At 37.2% G+C, this 12,671-nt stretch overlaps 1 protein-coding gene across 1 annotated transcript in view; it reads right to left on the bottom strand.

Moving 5' to 3' along the window:
* Positions 1-2,295: 2,295 nt before the first annotated feature.
* The window catches only part of LOC145278129 (allene oxide synthase-lipoxygenase protein-like), a 102,753-nt gene continuing 92,377 nt past the window's right edge, over positions 2,296-12,671 (bottom strand). Inside the window, exon 15 of the mRNA XM_080130409.1 lies at positions 2,296-2,897. Coding sequence (XP_079986535.1) covers positions 2,783-2,897 — 115 coding nt within the window. The 3' untranslated portion in view covers positions 2,296-2,782. The remainder of the gene's footprint in view (positions 2,898-12,671) is intronic.

Here is a 12,671-nt window from a genome sequence, read left to right as displayed (position 1 = left end):
CAAATCTCCACACTAACGTAATGTACTTGTAATAACCCTTATCCCTGAGTGGCGTCCGGGCCTTGATAAGAGGTGACCACTGTGTAAAAAAAATCACTTTTTGATTGATATTTCTTATGATAGTTTAATAAAAATCAACGATATTGTGGATTTCAAGTTAGTTTATTTCCAAATTTAAAATAAAAACAACAAAAACAAATGTTTAAATTTTTTTTGTTACAACAATGTTTTCAAAGATTTATTTATGAGAATCAAACTTTGTTAGATACGTCTATGCATCTTTAAAATAGACTTTGTCTGTCGGGTTTAATTGTTAAATATGATTTTCATCGCTATACAAACAAAATGCGAAAACATTCATATTATAGAACTAATAAATCAGTACGTTTCCACAACTTACATTATAAAGTAGCAATGGCGTATTCTATATATGAGGGCGTGCAATTAGTAATGCCCCTGACCCACTTCTAGTTTGATCTAGCTGAAATTTTGCATGTGCAATGATTTATATCTGTACGAGTTATGTGGCAAATTACAGCTCTGAACTAATTGTGGTTTCTGTTTTACAGGTGTTTGCACTGAGTCAGGTGTGAAATGGAGCCTGTTGAATGTCGAGCAGTGATCAGGTTTTGTATTTGAAAGGACGCACACCACAGGAGACTTTTGATGAAATGAAAGAAACTTATGGTGATAATGCCCCATCATATGACCTTGTAAAACGCTGGCATCGTGAATTTAAACATGTCCGGAAGTCTGTGGAAACAGCTCCCAGCCCTGGTCGCCCCTTTCTGCCATTGATGAGGCATCTGTCCGTCAAGTTGAGGCTGCCATTTTGGAAGATCGGCGCATTACTATTCGCCAAATAGCCAAAGTTTTCAAGATTAGTACAGGGTCTGTGGAAACGATCATTTATGACCACTTGCATATGCATAAGGTGTCTGCCAGATGGATTCCCAGGTTGCTCACACCATTCCAGAAGCGATAACGCGTCGAGTGCTCGAGGATGAATTTGGAGATGTGCCAAGAAGAATAGTTAAAGTTTTTAAAAAAACTGATAGAAACCTGAGTCCATCACAATGATCCAGAGACCAAAACGCAGTCAATGCAGTGGAAGCACTTGGACTCACCACCTCCAAAGAAGGCAAGGGTGCAGCCCTCCGCTGGCAAGGTCATGCTCACAGTCTTCTGGGACCAAGACGGAGTAGTGATGACAGATTTCCTGGCAAAGCGTACCACAATTATAGGAGTATATTATGCTCCACTTTTGAGGAAATTAAGGGAATCTATCAAAATCAAGAGGCAGGGCAAGATCAGCAAAGGTACCCTCCTCCTGCAGGACAACGCAACGGTCCACAACTCGCATGTCGCCAGATCAGAAGCACGGGCGTGTGGTTATGAAATCCTACCCCATCTTCCCTATTTTCCTGACCTTGCGCCCTCTTACTTTCACCTCTTCCCAGCCATGAAGTTGTTTTTGAAAGGAAAGCGTTTCCCAGATGATGCAGCTTTGATTTCTGAAGTCACGTCGTGGTTGGAGGACCAACCTGGGGTGTTCTACAAAAACGGTCTCCAGAGCTGCATCAAACGATGGGATAAATGCATAACTCTGGGTGGTTCCTATGTAGAGAAAGACTAGTAGCTGTGCTAAGTTTCGTTGCTCTACTGCTATGGGAAGTGCATCAGGGGCATTACTTATTGTACGCCTCTCGTAGTTCCTTTTTGCCATCCTAATTGTTTTCACTTGTTTCTTTTTGTACTGCGAGTCTCTTCCGCTGTTGGCTTCTTTTCGACACTCAATGTTTTTATTATTATTTACAATTTTAAAACTAGTCTTTTTATCTTAGTTTTGTATTACAACCTTTCAACCAATTTACTCACCGCCCTTCTTCAAGTGCATTATATCGAACTCTGAAACAGTCATTGAATCTTACAACCAATCTTTTATTAGAGTATTTATAGGAATCCATATCTGTTAATCTTTTTGGTTGTTTTTCTGGTTCATCTCAGGACTCAACTCAGAAGGTACGTAGTTCTCTTCCCCTGCAAGAACTTAGACACCAAGGTCGGAAAGTGGGATTGAGAAATCAGCGCTTCAAAAGAGCGGCACCCCGACTTGCAAAAATACTCGGCAACCCCATCGGCATTCCCCGGTGAGGGCGTTCCAGGCGATTAGCAATAAACTAACCCCTTCTACAAGGGAGAAGGCAAAGCTTGGGAGAGTGGACTCCATAGAACTGCACAGAACTTAACTCCCACCGCACAATCAACAGGGACATGTTCATTATATGTTGATTTGGGGGGGGTCCAGGATAAAAATTTCTAGCCAAACCTGAACACTGCAACCAACCTTCTAATTGTCTGATCCATATTTCACTAGGAAACAATGTCACAAGGCATGGCAAATAGAATACGAAAAAGGCACACCTCACTCTTCCAATAACATGTTGAGTTCAATGGTTCTTGAATTCGATACACGACACCTTAAGAAAGCAGAAGGACAAAATGTTGTAAATTCTTCTGTTGTTGATACTCACTATTTTGTTCTGTTATTTGTTTCTAATTGATGTACGTGCACTTATTTTAGCGTCACATTTAAAAATATATATATCTTTAATTTCTATGTCTATAATTACATTGACTCTACTGCTACTAAACTATGTTAGTCTCTATGAGAAATTGAGACAAAGTACAGTTTTTTAGTCTATCCGTAACTATCTTTTTAATTTTCCCACTTAGATTCTTGCGGAGTCGCTACTTAAGGGACGCAGTTGTTTTGATATTCTCAAATGCTAATAGAGTTTGGGATATTCTCCGGATCCAAAACTTCATAGGGAATTTCAATTGTAGAATTTCTTTCTTTTATTATTTTAGATGCTTCTTTAAGATCAGCCCTGAATCTGAAATGAAAACAAAAGAATTTTCATGAAGAATTAGTACCAAAATCGGAGTTCTAAAAAAATAATGTTTTTTTAATAGATTTAAGATTTATTGATGTTTTGTTTGGCGGACTATTATCCCCATCAATGATTATATTAATTCTACATAGATTTGCCTTCCGTTCAACTTGCAAACTATATATTTTCAAGCGGAAAAAAACACAGAGGAAAAGACTACTTAAATGTGTGTGTTCAATTCTGGAGAGTTTGTTGAATAATATACAAAGCAGAAACTAATAAACAGGTAAATGAAGGATAGAGAAATAACAACAAACGACCGGCGCATAAGTTATAAAAAATCTTGAATTTTTTTGAAACCAAACACGTCCACTAAATAAAATAAACGCATTCTGTATTAAATAACTAGAATACTAATATTAATAACTAGAATACTAATATTAATAACCAGAATACTAATATAAAATAACTAGAATATTAATATCGATAACAAAGAGAAGAAAAATTCGCCATACATTTTCGTTACAAAAACAGATATCACTAATATGTCATTTACAATGATCTTTCCTTCCACTGTAAAATAGATGTGCTATCGACTTCATCTTGAGTTGAGCATATTGGGAAGTGACACACAATATGTCATTAGCATATTAAGCGATGCTCTTTGTGTAAATAAATCGAGTCAAAACATCCTTAATTCGCTACCCGCACAGCAACTACCGTTTGGCGTAATGGTTCGAAGGCTTGACTGTCGTACGGGCGGTCGGGTTTCGATCCTAGCTTGACGTAGTTGCCTGTCTAGCGACACTGATGAGCTGTGTTACAGCGAAATAGAACTGTATGTTCATGATATATATATATATATATATATATATATATATGATTGTTGAGCTGGATTAAATCCGACGATATGAAATAAAATGGAGGTGGAAGGACCTGGATACTCAACGTTTCGCCCGATTTATGCGGGCTTCTTCAAGAGGGATGGTCATTGACCATCCCTCTTGAAGAAGCCCGCATAAATCGGGCGAAACGTTGAGTATCCAGGTCCTTCCACCTCCATTTTATTTCATATATATATATATATAAGAACAGAGATGTAAAGTAGAAATTTACGAAAAGTTTTAAATTATGCGGCAAAATACTTCAAAGCTGGTATCTAGGTGCTCGTTAATCCTTAGAGTTTCAAAGAATGTAAATTCTTCTCACCAGAGGGAAAAATTGTTAGCAAGATAATCAAATAGTCAGGCTAAAAATTTTTAACATTTGTATGTATTTGCTGGCTTACATAAGATGAAACTAAATGTTTTATGATTTGTAGTCACAAAACTTAAAAAAACATAAGAATATACATATAAAAACCAGCTCATGCGGACAGTTCAGTCAGAGTTACACATTAAAATAAAAATAACCAACCGTAATTAAACAAGTCCAATGTAATGGAGGTTATTATTTGCAGGTAAATGAACCACAGCCGATGCTCGCATCAGTTCATGAAATTGAAAAACAAAGCATCAGAAATTGGAGTTAAAAAAATTTGAAGAGAGACAAAAAACCGCTTCCATTTTGGCCCGGTGAAAAGTTGAAATTGATTGGGGAAATGAAAAGGGGGGAAAAAAGAAAAGGAAGGGAACGTAGAGTTGAAAGTGGGTCACGCCCTGTCATGGCAATGTGTGTAAGACGACCGGAAATGTAGCAGGCATATATATATTGATATCTGTAGTTGCTATATCCTAAGAGAAATTAGAGGAAATCATACGGTGTTTTGTAAGCATGAATTAAAAATTAAAGGGCTATTGGCAATAGTAATAATATTAGCAATGTCAATTATTATTATTATTATTATTATTATTATTATTATTATTATTATTATTATTATTAATAATAATAACACTGATGATAAAATATTTATAATAATAATAATAATGATAATAAACTAAAATCGTAATGAACATAATAATAAAAATGAAAAATAGAAATAAAAATAAGAATAATTATAAAGCTAATAATTTCAAACTAAATTTAAAAAAACAACCAAATTTAAAAAAAAAAACTAAATAAAAAAAATTAAACTAAATTTTAAAAAACCTATGAAACTAAAGATTTACTTAAAAATTAAGATTAAAAAAGTTATGAATAATAATAATAATAATAATAATAATAATTATAATAATAATGATAATAATAATAATAATAATACGAGAAAGGTCAATAAGGACTGAACGATCGATGAGCGAGCGCCAACCAGACCTCGGCTGGACAAGCGCAAAGAGAACTGGGACCTTGGGGAGGCTGAGTGCCACTCAAATTCCAGTATAAATCAATGGCCACTACCAGCGAGAAATCAATGGTAAGCGGCTATTGCGATGATGCAAATTAATTTGCAAATGCTATCGAAGGAGGTGAAGAGTTGGACGTCTGGGGAGACTTATTGTTACTCAGCTCTCAGAGAACACCACATGTGTCCAATCAGATGGTTTGTTGACGTGTCAAAGCTCCATGTGAGCCAATAATAATAATAATAATAATAATAATAATAATAATAATAATAATAATAATAATAATAATCTATATATTAATACGCTTGTAACTATCTATCTATCTATGTGTGTCACACTTTCCGGCAAATTTGATTGGTTGAGAAGATTTTATTCTGGAATAGCGGATTACACATTAAACGAACGCTCAAAGCAGATATCAGGGTTGCCAGATTGGCTTCATTTTAAAAGAGAGAGAGAGAGAGAGAGAGAGGGAGAGAGAGAAACGCAGTTTTCGTTAAGTAAAAATATTCTCGCAACTACGACTGATTGCTGTTAGATATAAACAAAGCCAAGAGGATAGAGAGGGAGGGGGTAGAGGGGGAGATAGAGCAGTTTAGAAGATTTTATTCTGGAATAGCAGATAACACGTTAAACGAACGCTCAAGGCAGAGATCAGGGTTGCCAGATTGGCTTCATTTTAAAAGAGAGAGAAAGAGAGGGAAAGAGAGAAACGCAGTTTTCGTTAATTAAAAATATTCTCGCAACTACGACTGATTGCTGTTAGATATAAGCAAAGCCAAGAGGATAGAGAGGGAGGGGGAGAGAGGGGGGAGATAGAGAAGTTTAGAAGATTTTATTCTGGAATAGCGGATTACACATTAAACGAACGCTCAAGGCAGAGATCAGGGTTGCCAGGTTGGCTTCATTTTAAAGGAGAGAGAGAGGGGGAGAGAGAGAGAAACGCAGTTTTCGTTAAGTAAAAATATTCTCGCAACTACGACTGATTGCTGTGATCTCTGCCTTGAGCGTTCGTTTAATGTGTAATCCGCTATTCCAGTATAAAATCTTCTAAACTCCTATATCTCCCCCTCTCTCCCCCTCCCTCTCTATCGTATTGGCTTTGTTTATATCTAACAGCAATCAGTCGTAGTTGCGAGAATATTTTTACTTAACGAAAACTGCGTTTCTACATATTAATACGCTTGTAAGTATCTATCTATCTATGTGTGTCACACTTTCCGGCAAATTTGATTGGTTGAGAAGATTTTATTCTGGAATAGCGGATTACACATTAAACGAACGCTCAAGGCTAGCAGAGATCAGGGTTGCCAGGTTGGCTTCATTTTAAAAGAGAGAGAGAGAGAGAGAGAGAGAGGGAGAGAGAGAGAAACGCAGTTTTCGGATTACACATTAAACGAACGCTAAAGGCAGAGATCAGGGTTGCCAGGTTGGCTTCATTGTAAAAGAGAGAGAGAGAGGGAGACAGAGAGAGGGAGACAGAGAGAAACGCAGTTTTCGTTAAGTAAAAATATTCTCGCAACTACGACTGATTGCTGTTAGATATAAACAAAGCCAAGAGGATAGATAGGGAGGGGGGTAAAGGGGGGAGATAGAGCAGTTTAGAAGATTTTATTCTGGAATAGCGGATTACACATTAAACGAACGCTCAAGGCAGAAATCAGGGTTGCCAGGTTGGCTTCATTTTAAAAGAGAGAGAGAGAGAGAGAGAGAGAGGGAGAGAGAGAAACGCAGTTTTCGTTAATTAAAAATATTCTCGCAACTACGACTGATTGCTGTTAGATATAAACAAAGCCAAGAGGATAGAGAGGGAGGAGGAGAGAGGGGCAGATAGAGGAGTTTAGAAGATTTTATTCTGGAATAGCGGATTACACATTAAACGAACGCTCAAGGCAGAGATCAGGGTTGCCAGGTTGGCTTCATTTTAAAAGAGAGAGAGAGAGAGAGAGAGAGAGAAACGCAGTTTTCGTTAATTAAAAATATCGCAACTACGACTGATTGCTGTGATCTCTGCCTTGAGCGTTCGTTTAATGTGTAATCCGCTATTCCAGAATAAAATCTTCTAAACTCCTCTATCTACCCCCCTCTACCCCCTCCCTCTCTATCCTCTTGGCTTTGTTTATATCTAACAGCTATCAGTCGTAGTTGCGAGAATATTTTTACTTAACGAAAACTGCGTTTCTCTCTCTCTCTCTCCCTCTCTCTCTCTCTCTTTTAAAATGAAGCCAACCTGGCAACCCTGATCTCTGCCTTTAGCGTTCGTTTAATGTGTAATCCGCTATTCCAGAATAAAATCTTCTCAACCAATCAAATTTGCCAGAAAGTGTGACACACATAGATAGATAGTTACAAGCGTATTTCTATATAGACAAGCGTATTAAAATATTATTATTGATGAACCTTCTATGATCCCACGCTATGCGCTGAAAGCCATTGATAAATGCTTGAAAGATATAATGAACACCCACACTGCATTTGGTGGTAAAGTAATCTTACTTGGAGGTGACTTCAGACAAGTACTTCCGGTTGTCCCGAGAGCTCCTCCTGCTGCTGTGCTAGATGTGTTCCTCAAACGCTCAGACTTATGGCACGGATTTCATCACATGAGCCTCTATATATTAATACGCTTATCTATCATTTATAATTTTTAAACGTTGACATTTGAAATGTATTTTAAGTAATCAAGCATATGCATCTAAACATCAAGAACATATTCTGGGATAGTTTTGGTTACGTACAACGTAAGGTTCAAATATTTTTGAACAAAATGCACAGGTTTAACCCATTACTGTGCGAAATTAACAATATCATGTTTTAAACACTCTAAGTCTCCATTACATAATAAGTATATGATAAATAAGCTAAAATTTAAATAAAACTTTGGAAAATATTTTTAAATAAACATATTTATAAAACATAAATGAAGATGTATTTATTGAGAATATTTGGAGCACTAATATCGTGATTTTGGTATATACATATTTACATACATTTCACCTACCGTACTCTTCATTTACTATTTAAAAAAAATAGTACACAGGGTGAATTCGTCGGCCAGGGCAGTAAAGGGTTAATGTAAATGTTTCAAGGTACGGATATGTGATGGGATAATGTGTATGTGAAAAAGAAGAAAAGAAAACGTGAAATTTTCACGGGTCCAGCTAGTAATAATAATAATAATAATAATAATTGAAAGGATGAAAGCGATAGTAATATTAATATTAATAATGATAATAGTAATAATAGTATGAATAATAACAATAATGATGATAATACTAGTAATAAGTGTAATGGTTATAAAAATAATAAAAATACTGATAACATAAGCGTAGTTGAGTATATATGAGGAAAATATATATAAACACTAATAAATATATAGGCTAGGAGAAAGGAAAATAAAATCACTGCAGTAGAAGGCTTGACGATTGAGCAGGCTTACGTAGTTTAGTGATCTGGAAATTGATATATTTATATTTGGCCCTATGTTTACATTTGAAAATCAGCTAATTTTTCATGTTTATTAGAATATATCTATCTATCTATCTATCTATCTATCTATATATATATATATATATATATATATATATATATATATATATCGTTAAGTTTTGAGACATTGTGTTGAACAAAGATGGGAGCGTAGTTCAGATCAGTAACCAAGATGGCGGCGTAGTTCAGATCAGTAAGATGGCGGCCAGGAATCAAATGCGGTTCGTGGCGTAGTTAACCTCTTAAGTTCTGAGATATTGTGTCGAACAAAGATGGCGGTGTAGTTCAGATCAATATCTCAGAAATTAAGAGGTTAACTACGCCACGGACCACATTTGATTCTTGGCCGCCATCTTGGTTACTGATCTGAACTACGCCGCCATCTTGGTTACTGATCTGAACTACGCCGCCATCTTTGTTCAACACAATGTCTCAAAACTTAACAGGTTATGCGCCCAGCCACTGTCTTTTCTTTGACGGATCGGAATCTAAATTCGAATTGTGGCAGGTAAAATTTCTGGGATATCTAAGGATTCAAAAACTACACAAAGTCGTACAATCTCCAACAGAGAATCCAAACGACCCCGAATTTCTCGAAAAGAACGCGACTGTTTTGTAGAACTGATTCAATGTTTAGACGATTGAAGTCTGTCTCTGATTGAAAAGCTTCAACCTGAACTTGCTCCCATACTTACAAAACTGTTTAAGCGTTGCCTTAAAGAGAAGTGCTTTCCAACACCCTGGAAAACCTCATCAGTATGCCCTGCATTTAAGAATTCAGGTGACAAGTCCTCTCCCTTTCATTACAGACCTCTAAGTCTCCTGTGTGTTATGAGTAAGTTGCTGAAATCCATACTAAATAGAGAAATAGTCAATCGCCTCAACAGAAATAACTTCCTTAGTGACACGCAATATGGTTTCCGTTCTGCAAGATCTACCGCAGATGTGCTAACGGTTATATCTCATAGGATTAACGAATCTCTTGACAAAGGCTACCTTTCTAGGGCAATTGCTCTTGACATATCAAAGGCCTTCGACAAGGTATGGCATAAAGGCCTACTACACAAGATTTCCAGCTATGGTATAACTGGAAATGTTTTCTTAATCATTAAATCATTTCTCTCTGATAGGTTCATAAGAGTAGTGGTCGATAGACAAAAATCAGAGGCCTGCAGTATTAATGCTGTAGTCCCTCAGGGGCCCATCCTAGGCCCAACTCTCTTCCTGATCTACATCAATGATCTCCCAAACAGATACTTAAATCATTCGTTGACATCTATGCCGATGACACGACCATCTACGGCAACACATCAAAGGCTGTAAATAACAAAGTTCTCTCTGATTCTCTCTTCTCTGATCTCGAGCGTGTAGTTCAGTGGGGGAAGACGTGGCTGGTTACCTTTAATGCATCTAAAACCAAGCTCCTATCTTTACACCATCAACGCTCTGATCCCCAGCTGGCATCAATTGTAATGGATGGCTCTCGCCTAGGAGAAGCTCCATGTTTTGACAAGCTTCTGGGCTTGACCTTTACTCCTGATATAAAATGGAACATCAAGTCTGTTGCCAGTGTCGCTGGAAAGATGGTGGGTTCCTTCTACCGCTCACGAAGATATCTCACTACTGATGCAATTCTCTATCTATATAAGAGCCAAGTACGTCCAAGGATGGGATACTGCTGCCATATCTGGGCAGGAGCTGCTAAAATAGCCTATCCTGCCTTGACAGAGTACAAAATAGACTTCGTGGCTTAGTGGGGGATGCCCTTTTCTCTTCCCTGCAACCTATCTCCCACAGAAGAGACGTTGCGAGCCTGTCTTTGTTTTACCGTGGCAAGTGCTCGTCTGAGCTCCAATCTCTGCCCCCCCTCGCCAATATTTTACGAAAAACACCCGTCTAGCTGAAGCCACTGTCAAAAATTTTCCCCACTTTCTATCTGTGCCTAAATCAAAACGTAGCTTCCATGAACAAAGCTTATTTCTTAGAACAGCACACTTGTGGAACTCTGTTCCGTCTGCCTGTTTCCCACCTGACTACAACTTGGATGTCTTCAAATCCAACGTAAACAAATTCCTGATGAACCGTCCTCTTAAGTAGACACTTTATGAAATGTCAACACTAACGTACGACCTACTATACATGCAAATACCCTTATCCCTGAGTGGCTTTCTGTCCTTGATAAGTGGTGATCTCCTTGTAAAAAAAAATAAGAGACGCATTGGATGATGCAAGGAAAGCATTGGACATATTAAGAGAACATTAAAAAGGGAAACCGAAAATAATATCCTTATATACAGAATCAACGTCTCTGAAACGTAACGAGGATGAAACGACTACTGACTACGTTATAAGGGCAGAAACAACCGCCAATGCCTTAAAACTCTCAGGTAAAATAATAAGCGATAGCTTGTTGATATCAATGACCTTCAAGGGACTTCCAGCCGATTTAAAACCATTTACAACTGTTATAACTCAGAAAGACAAACCCATAAATTTCAGCGAATTGGAAGTGGCATTGCGCAGTCACGAAGAGACCAATCGTATGCTTGTGGACAATAACTCCAGCAATATTATGAAGTTCAAAAATGCTTCTCGAAAGCAGACACCACCAAATTTCGCACCTCACCGCAACGTATTCTCCAAAAGTAATTTTCCCAAGAAAAAGAATAAAATTATCTGCTATAATTGTGGACGACCCAACCACAAAAGTTTCCAATGTCGATATAAACGCTCTAAAATGGACTCCGTAAAAAACGTTGAGAACTTTGAGGAAGAATATACATTTCTATTCATATGTAACTTTAACAATACCACAAACGGTAAAAATCTCCGTGTAGACTGTGGTGCTACAGCGCACGTTATCACCAAGGAATCTGATTTTATTAATTTTGATTCAAACTTTAATCCGCAAAGTCATTTTGTCGAACTTGCCAACGGTAGTCAAATAAATGATATAGTCTTGAAAAGATGCGATGCTAAAATATCCCTAAAAAATAATAAAGGCGAAATCTGTAACTGTATTCTAAAAAATGCTCTGTTTATACCTACATTTAAGCAAGGCATATTTTCCGTGCAGGCTGCAATTAAACAATTTGGCCAAAATACATCAAAATTGACATACCCCAATGGAACTGTATCTGACATTAAAGAAAATGGCCGACTATATTATTTAAAAAGTATGGTTCCCTCAAAAACTGCCTGTCACGACTTGGAAACCTGGCATAAAATTCTAGGACACTGCAATTCAGCTGATATTAAAAAATTACCAAATGTAGTCGAAGGCATGAAAATAATACCTTCAGACGATCTCCCAAATTGTGATGTGTGTGCACAGGGGAAAATGACAAAAGATATAAGCCGAACGCTAGACAAAAAAGCTATGAAAATTCTCTCACTTGTGCATTGTGACTTAGCAGGTCCGATCAGCCCGATGAGGAGAAACAATCTAAGGTACGTTTTGAACTTTATTGATGATTCTTCCGGTTTAATTATGGTTTATTTTCTAAAAAACAAATCCGACACTATCCTCGTCACTAAGAAATATTTAGCTGGTGTTGCCTCGTACGGTTCAGTAAAATGTATTCGCTCAGACAATGGGACTGAATTTACTAGTAAAGACTTTGAACTTCTATTAATTAACCACCGTATTAAACACGAGAAATCGGCGCCGTATTCCCCTTTCCAAAATGGCACAGCTGAAAGGGCATGGCGAACCCTTTTTGAGATGACAAGATGCCTACTTATCGAATCAAACTTAGCGTATAGTTTATGGACATACGCTTTAATGGCAGCAGCATAGATCAGAAATAGATCGTTCAATAAGAGGCTAGGAAAAACGCCGTATGAAGCGTTTTGCAGTGTAAAACATAAAATGAATAAAATGCATCTATTTGTTTCTGATTGTTTTGCATTTATAGAAAACACCAGTAAACTAAATACTAAAAGCGAAAAAGGTACTTTCGTAGGTTACGATAAAAATAGCCCGGCATACTTAATCTACTTCGCAGCT

The sequence above is a fragment of the Euprymna scolopes genome, chromosome 6, assembly GCF_053919585.1.
Source record: "Euprymna scolopes isolate OS-2025 chromosome 6, ASM5391958v1, whole genome shotgun sequence".
Taxonomy (NCBI): domain Eukaryota; kingdom Metazoa; phylum Mollusca; class Cephalopoda; order Sepiida; family Sepiolidae; genus Euprymna; species Euprymna scolopes.
Note: the sequence above shows the minus strand (reverse complement) of the source record. Positions and strands in the feature narration are given on the sequence as shown.